This window comes from Callospermophilus lateralis, chromosome 17, assembly GCF_048772815.1.
Source record: "Callospermophilus lateralis isolate mCalLat2 chromosome 17, mCalLat2.hap1, whole genome shotgun sequence".
NCBI lineage: Eukaryota > Metazoa > Chordata > Mammalia > Rodentia > Sciuridae > Callospermophilus > Callospermophilus lateralis.
In genome coordinates this window covers 24,648,660-24,671,685 of record NC_135321.1, presented here as the reverse complement: position 1 = coordinate 24,671,685, position 23,026 = coordinate 24,648,660, and the positions used below count along the sequence as shown (strand labels likewise).

General features: G+C 54.0%; 1 protein-coding gene across 9 annotated transcripts in view; it reads left to right on the top strand.

The window, feature by feature from the left end:
• Ctif (cap binding complex dependent translation initiation factor) overlaps nucleotides 1-23,026 on the top strand; it is a 271,305-nt gene that overhangs the window by 49,765 nt on the left and 198,514 nt on the right. For 3 of the 9 annotated variants that reach the window (XM_076836756.2, XM_076836755.2, XM_076836754.2), the window contains exons 1-2: nucleotides 4,957-5,038; nucleotides 11,786-11,991. In XM_076836756.2, the coding sequence (XP_076692871.1) occupies nucleotides 11,812-11,991 (180 nt within the window). In that variant the 5' untranslated portion in view covers nucleotides 4,957-5,038; nucleotides 11,786-11,811. Of the gene's footprint in view, nucleotides 1-4,956; nucleotides 5,039-5,556; nucleotides 5,572-10,910; nucleotides 10,942-11,785; nucleotides 11,992-17,039; nucleotides 17,088-23,026 lie in introns of those variants that run through there. The other 6 variants (XM_076836753.2, XM_076836748.2, XM_076836749.2 and 3 more) reach the window with 4 other exon arrangements.

Genomic DNA, 23,026 nt, shown 5'->3' with positions numbered 1-23,026 from the left:
ATTTGTTGTGGGAGGAAAGATAGCCATCTCGGTCTTTCTTAATAAGCAACAAGAATTGCCAGGCTCGTGTGCTAACCCATGCCACCCAAGGGTGGGGGGGGGACTGCTGACTCCCTCAGAAGAGTTGCAGGGCCACACTGGGCCTGTGTCACATGGTCGGCATTCAGGACTGTCTTGAAGGTGTGGTGGCATCGTTTAATTGGCAGGATTTTTTTTTTCCTTTTCTTTGTGGCTCATAAACCAATGGTGAGTCTTGCTTTCCAACAACTCTGCTGGCCTAACATCTGATGTTGGGTTCGCATGTTACTGTCAATTAGAGCAAGCAAATCAAAAAGACCATCTGGGGCATTTCCCGTCCAGTGCTGCCCTCTGGGCCCCTGCAACGCTTGGTTCATGATGGCGTAACTTCCTCCTTGCATTTTCTGTCTTTTCTCCTGCAGCCTGGATACCAACACTGGGTTTGAGTAAATGGATATGTGGACGGCTGGAGGCGGGAGGGGCGGAGGGTGGAGCGGTACGGGGAGCATCCCTGTCTTTGTTGGGGCAACAGATTCCCTTCAAGGAAGCTGCGAGCACTTCTTCTAGAATCAGTGGGAATCAGGACCCAGTGCTTTTTTTAGGTTCTGCACTCATGTACTTTGGCTTATTTGGTCCTCATTGGTTTTCACTGGCAAAGCCTCTAGGCTGCCCAGCTGGAGATCCCAATGCCAGGCAATGATCCTGGGGGCACTCTGAACAGAGACGTTAATTGTTTAATCGCTTTGTGAAGACACGACTCATCACGCAGCTCACGCATTCAAAGTGTACAAGTAAATGGTCTTCAGTATAAGCTCAGGTATGTGCATCCAGCACCACCTTTATCACCTCCGAAACATCCCGGACCCTTTCGCCATCACCCCCTTGTGCCCGTCTCCTTCCTGCCCCAGTCCTAAGCAAATACCCATCTCCTTCCTGTCTTGCTAAACTTGTCTGTTCTGGACAGAAGGCAATATAAGGTGGAAGGCGTAGCTTGCGAGGGTTTGTGGTCTGCAGAGCTGGGCTTCCCCACACCTCTCCAGAGAAGTCTTTGCGGCTTGTGGAGCCTCCTGTCCCCACCCATCCTGTTCCACTTCGTTCTTTTGAGCTCTTGCTGGTCACAGCTCCTGGTGGGAATGTGCAGCGATTGGTGGCTTGTGTCACAGGCAGTGGGACTCTGTGATACTGCAAAGACGCAGGGCACCCGGGTTACAGCAGGGCACATCGCCCCAGGGTGCCCCTCCCTGCCCTCAGCCACAGGGTTAAGAGGTCACTGGCAGGATGGCACTGGGCTGTGCAGCCCCCAGGGGCACGAGGCTCAGGGCTGCCATCCAGGAACCCTGGCATGACCGGCCACCTGCAGAGGTCAGAGCTGAGGACAGTTTACTCTGTCACCCCGGGCAGGGCCCGCAGCCTTGAGCTGGAGCAGGTTTCAGGTCCCCTCCTGAAGGGGATCTGGGGCCAGGGATGGAGCAGGGAGGGAATGGACCTCTGGACACCTCACTTCTGTTTAGTCAGAGTAGCCGCATTTTGGAGCCATTCTATGGGGACAGACCTGTGTGCCTCAGTTTCCTGATTTGTACAAGGGGGACGAAATGGAACACATTGTGGGATTGTCCTGCAGATCAACTGAATTTAGCACAGGCCCTGGCAAATACTAAATGCTCGGGAAGTTTCCTTTTCTGTACTGGGAGAGCTGTTGGTGGTTCCATTTGAAATAGAAGCTGGCTGCGGGGGATACCAGGGTGGAGGCTTGCTTTCCTGCTTTAGGAAAGGTCAGGGCAGCTCTTCTGAGTAGGAGCAGCAGAGGCAGCTAGGGTGCCACCTCGGGGCTCCAGGAATCAGGGATCCCGGGCTCTTGCTCACAGATCTTTGTCTTCCTGGGGCTCATAGAGGATCCAGGGGGCACGCAGGAGCCCTGGGCAGGGATCGAGTTTGGGATCCCAAGGTGGCTCTGCAGCAGGCTTCAGGCATTGCGTGGGACACAGAAAGGCCACCCAGCAGAAGAGGGCCTGCCCAAGCTGTCCAAGCGGCTTCCACTGGTGATGTGCCACCTGTCTGTATGTCCATAAGCAGCCAGCAGCCACCAGCCTGCTGATACCACGGGGACAGAATGTCAGTTACTTGCTGGTCCCTTTCTGGGAATCGTCATTATACTCACAGAGATTGACCGAGTGCCTACGGTGGGCCCAGCTCTGCCCTCTGGGGCCAAGGGAAGGAACAGACAGGGCCTTAGCCACTAGCAGCTCATGGTCCCACTAGCTGGCCGAACCCACGGCGGGGCTGAGCTGGAATGTGGTGGGCATTTCAGAGGTGGGACATCCTGGACCCTTCTTCCCTCTAGACACGGGGAGGGGCACCGTCCCTGCACAGAACTTGTCTGTGCGTGTCTTCTGTGGCTGCCCCTTGGTCCAGTGTAGTCCAGTCCCATCAGGGTGACGCCATCTTCCTACAATAGCACTGTGGCCCTGCCGTCCGGCCAGGCCGAGTCCTGCTGACCCGGAAGCCTTTCTTTCTCTCTCTGTGCAATGACTTTGAATACTTCTGTTTTGTTCTGTCGTGTGTGGACGTCACATCGTAGCTCCCAGGGGACGATCCTTGTTCTTGATTTATTTCCACGTTCTCAGGGCACCTCTCGTGTTCGTGGTCTGTGGAAAAGGGTCACCTCTGCCTGCTGTCTTGTGGGAGGCTCTCAAACTCCAATGCCGGTGAGGGCCAGGCGGGTAACCTGTGGGTGGGGGACCATGGGAGTTAGGAGGAGGCACTAGGGAGTGCTGAGGTCTGTGGAGAACTGGGGATTGACTGGCTGGGCTGAAGGGGTCAGCTCTCCTTAGCTCTAGCTGATGGTCCGGGTGGGAAGGCGGGCCAGTATTGCTAGATCTTTCCTTTTTTTGAGAAAAGCCAGAAATGTGAATTTTTACATGAACTCCCTTGGTTTAGGAATGTTGGCTCAAATGTTTTCCAAATGCCTGCCAGACACACAAAACAAGCCATGTCCAGACATGGCCCCAGACGGGCAGTGGCAACCTCTGCTGGGTGGTTGCGCTTCGGTGCGGGTCTGGGTAGTCATCCAAGGCGGTGGCGTGCGGTGGCCAGTAGGCTTGGTGAGCAGCTGCGGCAGCTGTTCTGAGGGGCCACTGTGAGCTGGGGGTCAGGCGGCTCCCGCGAGGTGAGCTTGCACTGTCTTTGAGGACGAGCAGGGAGAGGGAGAGCGGGCTCGTCTGAGGTCCAGCAGGACGTGCTGGTACCGGAGCCCAGGCTGGACAGGCTGTGTGGACCCTGTCCTGACTCCATGCCCCGCTGGGCTTTCAGGACGGTGCTGAGGAGGCGGTTGCCAAGACAGGCAGAGCTGACGGACGCCTTGGTTACCCCACAGGGACGCCGGAGAGGGAGCGTCCCTTGAGAAGGAGGACCGGGCGTGCCAGGGCCACCATGCTTGGAGCAGCTCTCTGGCCTTGGAGTGCTCTCGGGGGTTCAGAGCAGGACACGAGTGGTCTCCCTTTCCAGCAGGCTCCTGGGTAGTTTTCTCTCTTAGCCAACAAACCTAGAAGCTCTTGAAGGCAGTGGTGAGACCCACCCTCCAGGGCTTGGAAGGAAAGAATGGGTCCCCCTTGTCCACACAGGTTGCAGAGCTGACTGGAGTACAGGAGAGGGTCAGAGGAGTCCCAAGCAGGGCATGGGGAGTTCAAGGTAGGGAGACATTAGGGAGGGGTGAGGTCTGTGGAAAAACAGCAGTGGCCAGTGGACCCAGAGTCAAGGAGAGCTTCCTGGAGGAATGGGCCTGGAAGTGGGTCCTGAGGGGAAGGATGCTAATCGGAGGGGCAGAGAGGCGGGAGAGGGCGCAGAAGACAGTGCGCGCCAGCAGAGGTGGTTGTGAAGCCAAGTGGTAACCCCCAGGTCTGAGTGCTTGCTGGTGGCCAGCCACGCTGAGCACTGTCCTCACGGTAGACCCACCTAACTGCACAGCACCCTCCGGGCTTCCTCCGTCAGCTACCTGTTTCAGGAGGAGGAAGTTGGCCAAGCGTCTGCCGGGAGGCCCACAGCACGGAGTGGCTGAGCTGGCCCAGAATCAGACCTCGTGACTGCCAGGTCCCTCTGTCTTAGGAGTGGGCGCATGAAGCAGCCCCTGACTCCTTCCAGGGATGCAGCTGGCTGGCCGGCCAGTGACCCTGAGGTCCCTGACCTGCAGAGCTCCGGTCTTTTCACCTGGGTACAGCAGATGCTCAGCACTTGTTGGTTGGGATGAGTTGTCTTGGGAAGGCTCTGGAATATGGTGGGAAGTGGGGAGAGCCCTGGTTCCTTGGCCGTGTGGTTCTAGAGCTGGGAGGGATGGGGAGAGCTGTGGTGGGAGGGGCAGGGAGGCACCCTCAGGGGAGGAATGTTCTGGGTGCTGTGCAAGGGCTGGGGTGCCCCAGGCCAGTCTGTCTGTCCTGGGCTGGGTGGAGAGAGGCAGAGGAGGGAGCAGGGCCCTAAGGATCCTGAAGTCTTGTCAAGACCAGATGAAAACCCCCATAAAAAACTCAAGAGCAGGCGAGAGTTGGGTAACAGTGTGGAAGAGGAAGGGGTGTCATGAAGCAGCCATGCTGGGGGCCAAGCAAGTGGGTGGGTGGTCAGTGTGGGGCCCAGTGGAGGCCCGAGGAGCAGGCAGACCTGGACAGCAGGGACAGTCAGAAATAATGCCAGAGCTAGTCCCTCCCAAAGCCTGCCCCGGATGCCCTCCCGCTGGTGGGCCCTGGCCCAGCTCTTCCTATGTCCTCTCTCCGGGAGGAGATGCATGTCAGAAGCCTGGGGTCTGAGGTGGCACCTGGTGGAGCGCTCTGGGCCTCTGCCCGGCCTCCCCGGTCAGGCTCCTCCTGGTTGAAAGAGTCACCGCCTCTCCCTGGCTCCAGCGTCCTCTCCCCTGGGAACAGTCCAGCTCTCAGTTGCCCGCGGTGCTCTTAGGACAGAGCGGAACAGCCCGGCCCTGTGCTTTCTCCCTGGAATTCCGAGGGACGGAGCAGGGCTCCCAGCGTGGGGGACGGAGGTAACGGGGCGGCTCTGGGTTCTCTGCTGTTTGGGAATCTCTGTGCCTGTTAGCGACTGCGACCTGGAGGAAGGGAGGTGACCCTCGGCAGGGGTCCCTGGGGTGGCAGACTTCCCAGAACCCTGTGTCCAGGCTGGCTCTTTCCAGAGGCCTCTGAGTGGCTCCCTCTGGGCCACAGTGTCCCTATCCACCCAGCAAAGAGACTAGACCGCAAACCCTTGAGGTCTGTGGCTTCCAGCTTGTTCAGACCAGTCAGATGGTCCTGGGCCCAGGCTCCACCTGCGGGACTCCACGCAGACGCTGATCTATGCACCTGGCTCTGAGAGTCCAGCGCGGGGGTGGCCCAGGGCACACCAGGAGGTGATAACTCAGCTGTTGAGTCCTGCCTGGTGTCTCTTCTGCCCTTGGCCCTGAGTGGACCATAGAGGAGCACTCCCCTCCTCCAGGGAGCTGAGCTGCCAACCAGAAGTCAGGATGGAGCCTTGGCCCTTCCACCATCCCGGGGCGGGATGTCTGGATCCTGGACGCCAGAGGTGAGAGGTCTTCTGGATCCTGGCTCTTCACACTCTAGTCCTCTGGGCAGCAGCAGCAACCTCATCTGGAGCTGTTTAGAAATGCAGAATCCCAAACCCCACTCCCCCCTCACGGGATCTGCACTTAACGCGAAGCCCTGGCATTCATGGGCACCTAGGAGCTCGGCAAGTGCCCAGCCGGCCGCCTGGCCCCGCTCTTTACCCTGTGCCTCACAGACGGAAGTACAGTTTTGTGGGAAAGCGAAGCAAAAGTCCCATATTTTCCATTTGGTTAGACACTTTTTTATTTTTATTTTTATACTGAGATCATGACCCAGGAAATTTGTCGTTTGAATGACTCAAGTTGTGACAGTCCAGGGACAGAGGGTTAGATTGGTGGTGGCAGTGGTGGAGGAGGACATCCTCGACTCCTGAGGCACCAGAGGTTTCCAGCGTCACCTGCCCTCACTGCCATGTGTTCCTGAGCTCCCCTGCCTCCTGGGGGTCTGGGAACTGAGACCCTTATAGGCGAGGCTCTGTGGACCCTTCTGCAGTTTTTGGCAAACGTAGTGTTGCCGAGCCATCGGGATAGCTGACCGGGTGGCTGGAGCAAGGGGCTGCCGACTGTGGCCTTGGTGTTCCCCGTCTTCTGGGCAGGGGTGAGGTGGGCTGCACTCGGGGAGGATTTGGCAGTGAGCAGGTTCCCATGGCTTCCTCTGGATGGCCGTGGGCATCCTCTCCCCTGGACAGCCTGCCTCTGTCCTCCCCCACACTCTGCAGGCAGCACGGCCTCTGGGCCAGCCCTGCCCTGGGGGCCGCTCCACAGGTGGCAAAGCAGAATTCTGGTCCTAGCTGTGTGCTCAGGGCCAAGGCGCTGTCGCTGTCGCTGTGTGGAGGTGGGAAGGAGAGAGGGGTCCGAGTTGACCCGAGCTGTAGCCAGTGTTTGTCCCAGGCTCACCAGGAACTAGCTGCTGGCAGAGAGCCCGGGTGCACAGCGCTCTGTGGCACCAGACAGCATAGGAAGTGGCCGAGGGAAAGTGGGTGAAGATTTCCTGGGTGTGGTGGAGGCCAGGGGTGTGGGGAGTGGAGGCCCGGGGTGGCCTTGTGCCGGGTTCCCTGCCCACCCCCAGCTCAGATGCTGTCTGGGTGGGGAGTCGCCATCCTGCTGAGATGCAGAGTGGATGGGTAGAGCCGGGAGCCCCGAGACTCCTGAACCCAGGAGCACTGAGCAAGCCCCCTGGTCACCTGCAGCTGGCCTGGGGTCCCACCAAGGGAGGCCCAGCCCCTGGTAGCAGCCCAAAGCAGAAAATGGGATCTCTTCCTCGGCTCCCTGTGTGCATTCCCAGAAAGGGCCTTCTGCGGGATGCTGAGGAGCAGAGGGCAAAGGCCGTGAGGAAATGGGGTGGTGTCAGGGCTGGCTGTCCGCGGGCTCCTGGGAAGGGCTGGGGACAGCCCAGCAGACAAGTCTCATCTGGTTTGCAGGTCACCGAACCAGCCCTGGGGAGTGGAGCGGGAGGTAATGCCTCTGACGCCTGGCTGTTCTTAAAAGGATTGGCTAAATTTACAGCTCCTAATGCCATTTGTCACTAGGCAGGTGGGAAAGGATGCTGAGAGGGCTGGAAGGCTGCCTCGCATTGTCCCTGGCCCTGGGGCCGCTCCCTGAGGTCTGTCCTACCTTCTCCTCCAGACGCAGCCCCACAGGCACTTCGAGCCTCTCCAGCTCAGAGCCAGGCGGAGGGGAGGCTGGAGGGGGAGACCTGCCCTGTGCTTTGGGTCCCAGGAGGCCAGGCAGCTCTGGGCCCATGGGAGTAGCTCAGGGTGGGCTGTGCGGGCCTGGGTGGTGGAGAGTGTGGGGAAGTGCCTTTCATTGGAGAACATGGGTGTTTTCCATTTTGGACTTTCGGGCTGGAGTGTGACTGGCTGCAGCAGGAGGCTGGGGACCCCAGGGCTGAGTTAAAATATCTCTCTCTCTCTCTCTCTCTCTCTCTCTCTCTCTCTCTTTCTCTTTGTATATGGGGATTGAACTCAGGGGCACTCAACCACTGAGCCTCATCCTCAGCCCTATTTTGCATTTTATTTTAGAGACAGGGTCTCACTGAGTTGCTTAGCACCTCGCTTTTGCTGAGGCTGGCTTTGAACTCACGATCCTCCTACCTGAGCCTCCAGAGCTGCTGGGATTACAGGCGAGTGCCACCCCCAGCAGGTGAGGTCTCTTAACACACAGAGATGCCACCCCCGCAGGACAGCGTGACTGTCCTTCTCCCCAGATAGCCACAGATAGCCAAGCCTGGCTGCCCTTGCCTCTCAGGAACCCCCAGCACAGGAGCCCTAGCCCGTCCTGCCTGCTCAGGGCTGTCCTCCCCTGTGGTGTCCTTTACAGCAGAGCGACCTCAGCGCTTTCCCACTGCTGGCTGCTGGCCTTCCCCATCCGTCACCTGGCAGGGAATGCAGGCAGGGGCCCGGGGATGCTGCAGGGCTGAGTCCTGGGTTCAGCCTCCCGCGTGCGCTCTGCATCCCCGGTGGCCTCAATTAGAGGTCTCCCTGGTCCTCGGCCCCCTTTCTGTCTTTCCCCCTCCTCCTTTGGCCCAACCTCCTTCACTTTCACTGATTGTTAAAACAGAAGTCCCTGCTCACTGGCTCTCAGCTCCCAGTGGCCCGGCTCTTTGGGGCTTTCCTGTGAGTGTGGAGGAGAAACCGAGCCAGGATCGACCCCAGGGCGGAGGTCAGACAGGAGGGCAGCTTTCCAGAGCATCTCTTTCCCCGGCACCCCACTAACCTGAGAAAACGCCACTCTGTCCGTCCTCAGTCTTCCTGCCTTAAAAATGTGGTAGAACTTGTGGGTATGTGCCCCCAGGCATGGGACAAGGTGACGCAGGCCGGTATTTGCACACCCACAGCCATAGCAGCTGTTCACCAGAGCCAAATGCAGAAGCACACAAAGACCTGTTAATGGATGACCGAGGGCATAATCGTGGAAACACCCCGGGGCAGCGAGAGCATCTGTGCCTGGCCCAACTTCCTCCTGCCACTCTGGCCCTCTGCTCTTCTTCTCCTGCGGAAGAGGAACAGCCTGGGACTTTTCTGCTTTGAACGTTCGCCAACCCCTTCTGAAGGAGGGGCCTTGGCTCACTGCAGGGACCCTCTATAGGGTGTACAGGGGCTCCAGGAGCTGGGAGAGAGGAGGAAGGCGAGGAGGGAAGGCAAGTGAGGGGTGCTATGGGTTTGGTCACCACTGAGGGCAACTGGGGCGCCACCTACTCCAGTCCCCTGAAGGACCAGACGGAACGTGCATCAGAATTGTTGTCTGAGACCCAAAATGGCAGGTGTGTCCAGACTGAGGGCTGCCATGTGGGGTGTTAGCTCCTTACTCTTGCGGGTCGCAGGGGCCAGGTGAGGTACTGAGGGTGTTTCCTGTCACAGGAGCCCTGGGCAAGGGGCACTGGGGTCCTGAGGCCAGGCGTTGCTGGCCACACCGCACGTTGCTTCAATCTGATGGACAGCAGTGGCTGGTGGAGGAGGGGTTGGGACGGGGGATGCCGGAGGGGCCCATGGCAGGGAGTCTCCTTTTGCCTTCTGGCCACCAAATGCTGTGGGGTTGGGTTGGCTCTCGGTGCTGGCCCCTCTGCTCAGCGAGCTCCTGTGGATTTGGAGTCATTTCCATTTCCAAGCTCCCTCACACCACTGGGGGGTGGCCCTGTGACTCAGTCACCCCCGAGAGAGTCCACCAGTGCAGGCCGGAGGCTGCCGCTGCAGCAGAGCCCAGCATCAGCCTCCCGGAAGCCACTGCCTGTCGAGTTTCTGCAAAACATGTCCATTGTCAGGTGTGCCAGGAAGCCCTCGATAAAATCTGAAGCCTTCGAGGAATAATTGGCATGACCTTAGAGAAGGACTTTGCCTGCAGGTGGCTCCTTTTCAGCCCTGTCTGGACGTCAGCCTTATCATTCCCATCCAGCTCAGGCCACCTGCTCAGGCAGGCTCTGAGCCTATACTGCAGGTCCCTCCGTGCCTAGCTGGAGCCCTGCTGTGTGCACTTGGGCAAATGCCTTGACCTTGCTGAGCCTTCCCTTCCTCTTCTAAGTAAAATAATCAAGCCCGTTTCTCAGTGCTGTGGTGAGGGTGAGATGTGTGGAGCTTATGAAGTGCTGAGAAGAGTCTCTGCCACTCCATACAGGTGCAGTGAACACTTGCGTTCCAGTTATTAGAACTCACGGTATTCGTCGAGGCGCGGTGGCATGTGCCTGTAATACCAGTGGCCCGGGAGGATGAAGCAGGAGGATCATGAGTTCAAAGCCAGCTCTAGCAAGTTAGCGAGGCCCTAAGCAACTCGGCGAGACTCTGTCCCTAAATAAAATACAAAAAGGCTGGGGGTGTGGCTCTGTGGTTAAGCACCCCTGGGTTCAATCCCTGGTACCAAAAAAAAAAAAAAAACCAAACCCAAACCTCATGGTATTCATGCCCATGGCCGTGGCAGGGTGGACCCTTTGCCTGCCTTTAAACCAGGGACCTAGACCCATTGCCAGATGGCCTGTACGGCCCTGCTGCAGCGTTCCGTGAGTACAAGGACTGCTAGGTTTGGAAAGTGGGGGGAAGGGGAAGTGCCCCGGGTGTAGAGCGATAAATAGCACAGAGGCAGGAAGGAGGCTTCTGTCACCGCACAACAAATCACTGCAACCTTGACAGCTTAAAACAGTATCTGCTTCTGATCTCCTGGATCTATAAGCCCAGCGTCCTTTACCTCCTGGGCCCTTCTCTGTCCCCCTCTCCAGCCCCCGGGAAGGCTGGGGAGGGTATGGGGGGTCCAGAGGCAGTCTCCACAGCACTCCCGGGCCCTGACTTCAATCCATCATAGTTAAACACTCAACCAGCTCTTGACCACTAGCTGATAGCTTTGTTCCAAAATGTGCTTGGGGCCAGGGGCGCAGTGGTGCACGCCTATAATCCCAGCAGCTCGGGAGGCTGAGGCAGGAGGATCTAGAGTTCAAAGCCAGTCTCAGCAATGGCAAGGCGCTAAGCAACTCAGTGACTCCCTGTCTCTAAATAAAATACAAAATAGGGCTGGGGATGTGCTCGGTGGTGGAGTGCCCCTGAGTTCAATCCCCAATACCAACAACAGCAACCAACATGTGCTTGGGAACCCAGGGATTTGAAATTCAAATGTTCCTTTCAGCACAGGAGGCCCTTGTTTTCTCAGGGCGGTGGTGGTTTGGTGGAAACCTTTCACTGAGTTGGGATGAAACCCCCAGCAGGCTGTCCAAGGGGATCACAGGTCTCCAGATAATAAAAGGGTCACAAGATGAGATTCAGGCCCTGCCCATGGGGCTGTGAGCCTGTGGAGGAAGGGGAGGGCCCCTGCTTGGAGGTGAGGACTCTGGCTGCCTTACTCCCAGCTGAGTGAGTTCTGACTGCAGGGTCGGGGGTGAGAGAGGACGGTGGGGGTGTCCCGGAGGGCTAGGACCCCCAAGGGGCTGGGTTGGCCTAGCCTGATCAGGAGGGCCCGCGGTGTCATTGGTGGACTTAGCTGGTTTCCCAGGAACGGCCGCTCATGTCTGCCAGAGTCAGCCGGAGAGCTCGCCACAGGCCTGTGGGGGTGGTCCTGCTCCCCTGGAGGGTGGCCCAGGCAGCTTCCACACCAGCACAACTGGCCAGGTCAGCACAGACAACACCCCCCGCCCCAGGCCTTTTGCATTCTGTCACTTTAAGTCAGTCACATTCCTACAAACCAGACGTCCCAGGAGCCAGGCTGGAAAACTGCTGATAACCCGAGGCCTGGGGGCTTCAGCTAATTCAGGGAAAAGTGATTGGGGGGGGAAAGTCTCTTTAGAAGGAGGCATGTTCTTGGAGGGCTTTGGTTTGTGTCTGGGGACCCCCTGCACCTCCTTAGCGAGGACATCATCAGGGACACCCGGTCTGTGGTCTGTTTATTCTGCTTTGTGGTGGATTTCGTGAGGTCTAATTGGGGCGGCAGGGCCTGGGGGCTGTCTGGGTTCTCTGCTGCCTTTCCCAGGCCGTAGATCTGGCGCACAGCAACCTCATCATGGCGGCAGCCCCTGTGCTGGCCGCCTGGGCCGCTTACCTGCCCTCTCTGGCCTCAGTTTCCCTCCCCACTCGGTGGGATGCTCTTAAAGCTGAAGACAAGCCAGGACCCTGCCAGCTTTTCTAGCCGTTGGGAGACGAAGGCCGGGACAGGGCTCATCCGGCAGCTTCTCACCAGCCTGTCTCTCCTCTCTCCCTCCAGCCGGCCCCACGCCCGGAGCTGGAGGGATGGAGAACTCGTCGGCGGCCTCGGCCTCCTCGGAGGCTGGGAGCAGCCGTTCCCAGGAGATTGAGGAGCTGGAGCGCTTCATTGACAGCTACGTGCTGGAGTACCAGGTGCAGGGGCTGCTGACCGACAAGACAGAGGGTGACATTGAGAGCCAGAGGACACAGTCCCACATCTCCCAGGTGAGCACTGGGGCAGGGCACTTGGCAAACTCAATGGCGTGATACAGGGGACCCTGAGTCCAGGCAGTGTCCGTCCCCTGACCCTGCAGGGCCAAGGTGTGGTTGGCCCCACCTGGAACAGCACCTGGAATCCCACAGGAGAGGCCTTGGGGTCTAGGTGGGAAGCCCCCTGCACCCCGGCTGTACATGCTTAACCTTTGAACCCTCCTCTACTCTTCCTGACCATGGGCAGCTGAGGCCCAGTCAGACTCATGAGTCTTTGAAAATGAATTTATTGATCACATACTATCTTCTGGGCACTGTTCCCCGTTCTCTACAAGCTCGTATTCTAGAAGAGATCTGGAGATGGTATGTTATTTACAGTGTGGACCATCAGAGAGCTAAACCTTGTGGACATTTTCTCTGATTTTAAATGCAAGCAGATATTGGCGGCCTGAGAAGTGCGTGTCCTGGGCCCCCTCCCCCAGGGCCCCACGTGTCTTGTGTAGTCAGAGGCACAGGCCTTCTGACCAGAATCTCAGGTGGCACTTGCCCTTCCTGGGCCAGTCTTTCGCAGCCCGGACCTTGGATAAGAATTGACCTCAGTTGAAAGATTGTGGACCAAGATCTGGAAGTCTTGAGTTCTCCTGAATAAAGTATGAGTGTGTATCCCACGTCTCTTTGTCTGATAAATCCCCTGTAGATATTTTCTAGAGTTGACTCCAGATTTGCTTCTAGTTGCTTGTGTGACCTTGGGCACCCAGTGGCAAGTTCTCCTCTGGAGAAAGGCCAAATGCAACCACCTGGCGCTCTCTCTCTCTCTCTCTCTCTCTCTCTCTCTCTCTCTCTCAGTGGGGAGGAAGTTTTCAGCCCTCCAACTTCTTAGAAAGCCAGAATGGACCCCTGTCTTTCCTTGGGTTCAGACCTGGGAGCAGGGGGAAGAAAATAGCCTTGTGGGAGAAATAGAAATAGAGGTGATGTTTCCCTCCGTGCCCTTGAGGTTCTGAATCACACGTCTGTAAGCCTGTCACCTGCTCGTTGCCTGGCCCGCAGGGGTGCATGGAGCGCCCATCCTGGGCTCCATAGGACACTCCTGGTGTCCAGGAGTGAACAAAACTGCAAAGAGCTCTGCCTCATGGAAACTAGGTTCCAGTGCAGGGTGATCCTTGCCACCCTCAGGATGGAAGAGGGGTGGTGAGAAAGAGCAGGAGGGTTTGGGGTTTTAAATACAGCAGCCAGAGACCATGTCACTGGAGGAGGAAAGGGCCAAGCAGGTCCCTGGGGGAGAAGCACTAGGGACAGAAGGAACAGCATATGCCAAGGGCTGGGTGGAAGAGGAGGCATCCGGCCCAGCCAGGGGGCGGGCATGCTGGGGCAGAGGGAGTGGAAAGCTGGGTGGCAGGGCAGAGAGGCAGGCCGCGCAGGGCTGAGCCTGGAGACACCCAACAAGTGGAAAGAAGGATTACACAGAGGAGTCCCAGAGAGTCCCAGGAGCCTGGAGGAGTGGAGTGGGGAGTGGAGGAGTGGAGTGGGGAAGGACCTGGGGGAGTGAAATGGGAAGGACGAGGGAAGGAGGTGTTTGGGGAAGCAGCGAGGTCGGGTGCCGGGAACACTGCTGCCAGCCAGCGTAAGTGGGGGGCTGGTGGCAACTGGAGGGGTCCCTGTGGAGCGGTGGAGACGCAGTCTGGCTGGGGTTGGCTTGGGGATGAGCAGGAGATGGGGAGGAGACGAGGCCTGTCGAACCACTGTTTGGAGGTGCCCAGCTGGAAACGCGGTGGTGCTGGGGGAAGTGAGGTCACACGGGAGCTTCGAAAGCAGTGTGCGAGGGGCTGGGAATGCACCGGGGAGAGGCGTGTAGCTGGGGCCCTGCCTTCTCTGTGTCCCCAGTAGCTCATCCTGCAGCCTAAAATGACATGTGCAGCTTAGCCGGAGGGTTTGCTCCAGCTGCTCTCAGTCAGGACAGTTCAGGGGCAGAGTTCTGAACTTGACCTTGACCAGGACTGAGCTTTCTTAGGGAACCCAGGAGGGAGAAAGGGTGAGGGACACGGGAGAGTGACAGTGGTGACCAGCTGGATGCCCTGCCAGGCGAGAAGGGGAGCAAGCACCAAGCCAGACAGTGGATGCTGAAAGGTGACGGGTCAGTGGACTGGAGTCCTCGCCAGCTGAGGACTTGCTGGAGTTCTGGTGCCCGAGGCACTGAGCTGGCAGCTAGGCGGGCTGACCCTGAGTGCGGGGTTGAGGTTAAGGGTGAAAGGTGCAGGAGCTGGCAGGAAGGTATGGCTATGAGCACGGGACTGAGAGAGGCAGAGGGCGAACCCAATAGGAGAGGGAGTCGTGGCCGAAGGGGGCGCTGAACCAGCTCACCAATCGATCTCCAAATCCCCAAGGAAGAACCAAAGGGTGATGGAGGGTGTGGCTTCAATCCAAGAGGCATGTGGGGAGTGGGGTGGGATGGCCCTGTGATCTACAAATGCCCTGCATGTAAGGCAGGGTCTTGTCTGAGGACGCATTAATTGATTTCTCGATTTCAACCACCTTGCTCTGGTTAGCAACATCCTGCCCTGGGGTGGGAGTGGAGGGAGCCAGGGTGCACTGGAAAATTTCCAAGAAGAGTCAACCTCTTCTGGTTGACCAGGGCAGGAAGGGCAGGACGAGCTCTAAGAGAACCAGCTGTCACAGCCCCTAGGAGGCATGGAGCATCCATAGAGGACGGGGCCTGGTGCTCGGTGGCCTGAACGGCCTGGCCTGCCTCCCTCACTGTGTGAACCCAGGGCCTCCAGCAGGGAATCCTTGGAAGGTTCCTCCAGCCAAAGCGTGCTCTTGCAGGAGGAGGGTCCAAGGAAGCTGTGCAGCCTCACACCCAGAAATGTTTTGCCATGGTAGTTTTTCTTTTCTTTCTTCCTTTCGTCCTTTTATTTATTTATTTGTTTGTTTGTTTTTGTACTAGGATTGAACCTAGGGGTGCTTTACCACTGAGCTCCGTCCAGACCTTTTTTTTTTTTTTTTTTTTTGAGACAGGGCCTCATCAAATTACTTAGGGCCTTACTAAGTAAGGTCTGGCCTCCAACTTGCAATCCTCCTGCCTCAGCCTCCCAAGTGGTGCTCCACTACTTCTGGCTCCATGTTAGGGTTTCTGAGCCAATGGGGAGGCTGGTTGGGAAGGAGAGCCCCACCAGTGCCTTTGCTCTGCCTGCGAGGCGGCTGAGCTCTCAGGGCAGGGCTGGTAGAGAAGCGCCGGAAGCCCAGGTCCTGCACTTCTGCCTCCTGCTCCCAGGGTCAGTTGGACATGACTCACTCTTGAACACCCAGATCTGAGAGGCAGCCAAGGCAGGACTCTGGAGGGACTTTTAAACGATGTTGATTGTAGGGCAGAGTGTGGGCAGCGGCACCTCTTGTTCCGGATGCAGGCTTTAAACTTTCTGCACCCTCTGAAGTTCCTGGAGAAGGCACGCGTACCGGGAGGGGCTCCAGACCAGCCTGCGTGCTGCTGGGAGGGGACCGTTTCAGATCTGCTCACACCAGGCCCTGCCTCTCTGCCCACACATCCGCAAACATACCTGGGCACAGGTTCCAGAGGAGTGACGGCTGTGGCCAGCTCTACCCAAGGCCAGGGTTAGATGTGTCTACCTCAGACACCTCTTTAAAAAAATTACCCCTGTGATGCAGCTTCATGGAAAATAGTTCTGTGAAAGCACTTTGCTTGTTTTTATTTAATCTGATGAATATTTTAAATGGAAGCCAAAAAATTCTTTTAAAAACCACTCAAAGAATGTCTCTGTCTGCCTGTCTGTGGTGGTGTTTTGAAGTGTCTGGGAGGGGAAAATTGCTAAGAATCTTGAGGGAGTAGAGAAGAATGTTACTCTTCAGTGGGTGAGGTCGGTTTTTTTAGGATCTGAGAGATGACAGTGAACACTATGAGATCTTGTGAGTGTTGTCCCCATTCCTTGCCCAGCAAGGACTAGAAAGAAAAAGTAGATGGATGGGTGGATGGACAGATAGATAGACAGACAGATAAATAGATAAATGATAAATGGAGTGAGCTTCCCTTCCCTTACATGAGTAGCCAAGAGGATGTATGTTTTCAGTTTCTAAACTCTTGCCCATACATATTTAAAATTACATTCTTATTTCACATTTCAGGATTACCTGTTCTCTAATAAATTCTAAGTCCCCATGTCCTGACAATTGTCTTCACTCTGAAGGAATTATAGCTCTATTCTGCAGGAGGGAAACTGAGGCACAGAGGTGGAAAATGGCTGAATCACCCCGCTCAGTGGTGGCGGAGACCAACCTGTGCCTCACCTACCTCTGGCTCCCTGGTGGCAATGAGCTGTTGCTGATAGGATGTTGAATGGTTAATTATATTTTCTCCTGTAGAAAGAGAATTAGGACTCCCAATCTCATTAGTCATTAACTCTTCTGTTGAAGAGATTGGGATGCTGTGGTGGGAAAACCTTGGCACTCCCGGTGTTAGTAGGTGACCTGGGGAATCATTGAAAGCTTTAGAGCAGTGTTTGCAACGGCTGAGCAGAACCACTCAGGAGCTTTGAAAAACTCTGGTGCATAGGTCCCACCCAGAGATCCAGTTGGCCAGGGCACAGACTTTTTCTAAGCCCCAAGTGACTCTGATGTCCTGCTGGTGTGGACAGCCCAGTGTCTCCTTTCTGCAAGGCCAGCTGCCTCCTCTAGTCTCTGGGAAGGATGGGAGGTAGGACACAGTGAAGGGCAGGCACGTTTATTGGAGGTGTAGTTTCTAGAACATTCTCCTTAACAGATCAAATTAAGAGTCACTGAGGGTGAAGGTGCCTTCCTCTGGTCCTTTTTGATGCTGTCCAGCACCTGGAAGCCCAGAATTTGCTCTAAATATCAAAAGGGTCTTTGAAAGACAGAAGGGGAGATGGAAGGGGAGCAGAGCATTCACGCTGGCTCACTGTCGCCTTCTAACTTGTCTTCCTTCTCTTCTTGTGTTTCTGCTTCTATTCTGCTCCCTGTCACCTCCCCCACTCTCTATCCCATTTCTGCATCTCCTCCAACCCTTGGATCCATTTTCCCGCCATCTTTGCTCACAGGAGGAAGCGCTCAATGGTGGACCACCCATGAAGGGATTAACAGAAGAAGTGAGTTTGTAGGAGGCCTGTGGGGGGCTGCGCATGGGGGTCCGTTATATATTTTTGCCTTGTTTAAGAAATTTTTAAAAAAATTTTGTTTATTTATTAATTTTTTTGTACTGGGGATTGAACCCAGGGGCACTTAACCCCTGAGGCTCTTAACCCCTTAACATCCCCAGTCCTTTTTATATTTTATTCCAAGACAGAATTTTGCAAAGTTGCTTAGTACCGTGCTAAGTTGCTGAGGCTGGCTTTGAACTTGTGATCCTCCTGCCTCAGTCTCTCCAGCCACTGGCGTGCACTACCGTGACACACTTGTTTTATTTTTATGTTATGCAGTCATTATATGCATACATCTGCACGGCGCGCAAGAATTCAAACAGTAACAATAAAATCTCCCTTGGATCCTACCTCATTCGACTCCCTTGCCCTTCCCTAATATCAAATTGCTGAGTTAATGACCTCACCTTTTTAATGCGTTTACTGACATATATATGATTTTCAGAAATATTTTATTTCAAAATCATGTATTGTAGCCCGTGAACATGTGGTTCATTAACTCACAGTGTTCACCCAACCGTCGCCCTAGGGTGCTGCCAGCCTGGACATCTGTCGGGTTCTGTTTCCTGGCCGCACTGGAGCCCGTGGTGTGGGATTCTCCAAGTATCCCCTTGGTGCTGGCCGTCCAGTCTAATTCTCAATTCCCCTCTGGAGACACACGCAACTTCAGTGCATACTGCTGGATGGACAGGCCTCTTTCTGTGCCCATAAGAGGGTTTCTTTAGCTAGATACTGAGGAGTGGAATTAATTTTAATGACTATTGCCAAATTACTCTCAAATGCTGCTCTGTTCACACTGCCACCAGCATGTTGGGACATCTTGCCATTTTAATTCACATCACGCTGATCTCTAGTGAGATGGAGCATTTTCAAATCTGACTGCCAGTCATTTTTTTTAAGTAGGTTAAAATTTATTTTACTTGTAGCTGGGTGCAGTGGCACGTGCCTGTAATCCCAGGGACTGGGCAGGCTGAGGCAGGAAAATCAAAAGTTCAAGGCCAGCCTTGGCCACTTAGGGAGACCCTGTCTCAAAATGAAATTAAAAGGGCTGGGAATGTAGCTCAGTGAGAAAGAAACTTTGAATTCAATCCCCAGTCCAAAAAAACAAAAAATTCTTTTTAAATTTTACTTTAAAAAGCAACAATTAGAAAAACAGATTAATGAGAATCAGAAAAGAAGTTCACTGTCATTTTATGATAAAAATTCATGTAGTTTTTGTGTGTTATTCTTTCTTATACACCTTTTTCAAAGTTGTGCCTCTAGCATACAGGTAAATTTTGCCTTGCTTTTTATTTAGAATGATCTCCTTGACATTCTTGAGTGGTGGTTTTAGTAGTTATTTAGATCTTCTATTATTCTGCCAGATGCTAAGTAGTAAAATATAATTAGAGCTAATATTTATTCATTCAGGCACAGTTGTAGGCTTTCAGGACAAAGTCATCAATGGAACCAGCCGTGATCGCTGCCCTCCTAAGGCCTATCTTTGGTGGGGGAAGACAGGATATGGGATGTTAAAGGTGAAATATTTATGACCCAGGCAGCCGGGCTGTTGGAAGATTTGAAGGAGGTGAGGAAGTGAGGCCGCTTGGGGAGGAGTAACCCAAAATTATCTTAAATTACATTTAAAAAATCACAATAAAAATACAAAGAATTTTTGCATGTTCTTCATCCAATGTCCCCGATTGTCAATATTTTACCAAATTCTTGTATGTGCATGTTCCATCTCTCTCTCTCTCTCTCTCATATGTATATATATAATACACACACACACACACACACACACACACACACACAAGCCACAAGCTTGTATTTATGGATTTCTCTGAACCATTTGGGAGTAAGTTGCGGATATTACCCGCCTTTATCCCTAAATGCTTCAATGTGTGTTTCCTAAGAACAAGGGTTTTCTCTTACATAATCATACCATGGGAAATAAACGTTGATACAAAACTATCATCTAATCTATGTATCTTATATTTCACCAATTTCCCAATCAGATCCTGTATTTGAAAAAAAAGTCCCCGCTGTGACCTTGGTGGACTCCCAGACCACACATGGCATTCAGTGCCGCCGTTTTTCCTGGCTCTGAAGGAAACCTATTCAGCCCTTTGCTCATTCTGCCATGTTTGGGCCTGGACAAGGCACTTGCCATGCTGTGCCTCCGCCCTGCTGTGCCTCTGTCCCCCCTGTTGGCCTAGAAGAGAGAGTAAGAGCCCTCTTACTCTTACTTATGGGGACTATGAGGAGGAAATGTTAATCAGCGTCACAGCCTGGAAGGGGCTGGACTTGGCTCTAGCCAGGGGTCCTTGGCTACACCTGCTGCCCGTGGCCTCTCACTTGTCTTCTTTCTTGCTCATGATTTCTAGTATCACATACATAGAAGTTCAAATGTTGATGCAGCTTGAACTTGATTCTCAGATCTTCATCAACTTGGAATGTTCTTTCCTTGGATCTTGCAAGGAGGACACCTAGAGGAGATTTTTTGTTAGCGGCCGGCTGCTTGCTCAGTTCCATGTGGTTATTGATGAGTCTCTCCTTTCCCTAATTTAAAGTGCTCTCCTTATCGTGTTCCCAGTTCCCGTTGTTCGTTAGTTGGCTTCTAGGTGCAGGGTCATCAGCCCTTCTGTTTCTCTGTTCCTGTTCTGGTTCACCAGGTGATGTGGCTCTCCTGTGACGTGGCCTTTGATATCTGTACCTGGGGGAATTTTTGACACTGTGAGAAGTGGGCCCTTTTGATCCTGAGGCCCCAGCCCCTCCCACCCCAGGTTTCCTTACTCTTGCTCCTCCTCCTACAGTGTTCATCACCTGTGACCCCCTCCTCCCCAGCATCTGCTCAAGATTATTGCCAACCTGAAATGACTGATTGTAATTTTATAATTGTGAAATTTTAAAATGTACGGATGAGAGTAGAGAATCATCAAATAGACATCCATTTTGAGTTCAGAATAAATACCTGTACTCACATGTTTATTAAAACTTAACTTTGTGTCTTGTTTGCTCTAGACTTTTAAATTAAGATAGATATTATCAGCGATGGTTGAGACCCTGAAACCACTTCTGTGAATTCATTGTGAACTGTTCCCATATAGAAAAATTTCCCACCGTCCTGCCTCTCTGGGCTGGATGACCCTTGCGAGTAAGACACACCAGCCCCCCAGAGGACATGGCCAGAACCGAGGCTGCAGCTTGTGAGCCTGTTGCCGTCAAGGAGAACCGCTCCCCTGCCCCTGCTCACAGGCCTGGCCTGGGCTCCCTCTTCTCTGAGAACCCTGGGCTTCTGCCTTCCTCCCCTCATGGCCCTGCAGAGAGCCTGGCCTTCCTCCTCCCCCTGCACATCCCCACCTCTGCTTGCGTTGCTGCTGGTTGACGTATCCTACCCCTCCTGCGAGGAATACGCTTTACTGTGGGAGACTTTGGTGAGCAAATGTAAAGTGCAGTCACAGCAGAGCTGTCTTGCTGGAGCTTGGAGCTGCTCTGGGTGGGCTCACCAAGGGGGGCCAGGATGCAGGCACACTGGCTGCATGCTTGTCACCCTGCGAGGGGCAGGCTGACCCCAGAAGGAGCTGTGCCCGTCCTCTCTATAGGATGTCACACAGTGCTGCACATCTGGGGTTGAAGTGTTTGGAACACCTGGAAAGGGAAAGACTTTATCTGAGAGGCCATCCTGGGATGGGACAGCAATAGCCCCCTTATTCCTTGGCCAGACTTCGGCTGGAGAGGAAAACCACTCCAATGGGTAAAGCAGAGGGACTTTCACAGTAGTGCAAGCTACACAGACACACATGTAGCCATTTATTTATGTGCATACATATGTGTCAATCCAAAATGTGTGTGTACACATCATTATATGTCTGTATGCATAGTGGATACATGTACATGTACTCATACATATTTCCTTTTCGTTTTGAATTTTTGTTTTAGACTGACAGCCAAAGTGCAGAATAGTCCCAAGTGTTCCCTGTAACACAGCTTCTAATATGAACCTCTTACATGACCACGGTACAGTGATCAGCACTAAGAAATTAACAGTGGTACAATGGTGTTAACTAGAGGTTTTATTCATAGTTCATTGGTTTTGCCACTAACATCGTTTCTCCGGGCCAAGATCCAAATTTGCATTTAGTTGTCATGTCCCCTTATTCTCCTCCAATCTGATACTTTCTTGGTCTTTCCTTTTCTTTCACAACCCTATACATTTGTTATGCACCAGTCACTGATTCTGTGGGAAGTTCATGAATTCAGGTTTCCTGGTGTTTCTCATGATTACATCGAGATTGTGCATTTTGAGTACAAATACCTTAAAAGTGATATGCCCTCCCCCTCCACACCATATTAGGAAGCCCAGGATGATTACATATTTTATTTGCTCCCTTGGTTAAAGTGATGGCTGGTAGGTTTCTTATCTTTCAATGAATAAATGTTGAGGGGGAAGATATTTTGAGATTGGAAAATTATCCAAACAGAATTTAATCCAGAGAACTAGTTACCCAGAGGGTAAACAAGCTAAGAAGCTAAACAACCAGAAATTAGCCCCCACAGGTAGCTGTTATCACCCCTTCCTGTGAGGCACAAGGAAAAGGTGGTGTCACCAGAACCAGGCCCAGAGTTAAGCATCCAAGCCTGTTAGGTGAGGGCTGGAACTGGGAAGAGGCCCAGGCATGGCTAGCAATGCCATCTGATGCAGAGACGGAGACAGAGCCTGCCCTGGCTTCTCCCTCCTTCCTATCTCCTGGGTTGACCCAGCAGGAAGCAGCTGACAGGAGCCTGGGAAGGTCAGCTCCTCTGCCCTAGGGACAGGGATGGGCAAGAAGTGGATCTGCCGCCTTTGCCATCTCTCTAGAGCTGTGTTGTTCAATGTGGGCGCCGCTGGCCACGTGCAGCCCTTAAAATGTGTCTTATCCAAACTCGTGTGCTGAGTGGATTTCAAAACCTTAGTGTAGAAAGAGGATTGCAAACTATTTCGTTACTGATTTTTTTTTTTATTGATTACCTGTTGGAGTGATATGTTGGCCTAAGAAAAATATACTCTTTAACTTTGCCTCTCTTTTAACCATCTGGCTACTAGAACGTGGACTAGGTCTGTGGCTCCTATTTGTGGCTCTCGTTTCATTTGGTTTGGACGGTGCTGCTCTAGAGCACACTTGAACTCAGTCTCCTTCGTCAGCATCCTACTTAAAGGTCTGTCCTGTACAAAGATCCGGTTCCTGATCCACTGTCTGGAGAGTGTGCCTGGACAAGGTTTTAGAAAACCAGGGCTTTGTTGGTGACAAGTCTCCCACTCTCAGTTTTGATCAGAAGCTCAGACCTGTAGGGACTGAGTGCCCTCTGCATTTTATGCATGGTCAGTGTGTAGAGTAAGGTCAGTGTTCAGCAGCACTGGAGAGACTAGCCGACATTTAATGCCACCTTTAATGCCACCGTGTGGCTGGATTGCCCTTGTGGGAGGAGCCTCCTACCCCCGTGACGTGATGCCTACATAGTATTTTACAGTTCCCAAAGTACCTTTGCCTCGACCTTGCAGAGTTGTCCAGCTTTACTGTCCCCGTTTTGTGGATGACAAAATGACACGTGGGTGATCAGAGGAGTTTCAGTGGCTCTCAAACTCCTGGTGTCTCACTTGGAGAGCTTGTCAGAATGCTGGTCCTTGGACCTCACGGGGTCCAATTCAGTGGGTGGATAGTGAGGCCCAGGGTCCCCTGCACAGCAGACTTTGGGGACGTTCATGCAGGTGGTTGTCAGATCCCACTTGGGGATGCTCAAGCCCAGCTTCTGATGGCCAGTCTGGGGCTCCCCTCCCTGATGCCAAGTCTGTCATCTTTTGGAGCTGGGTATGGAGAAGGATGTGGAATGTGCAAGAGGCCACCTTGGTGGGGAAGGATTTGCCATTG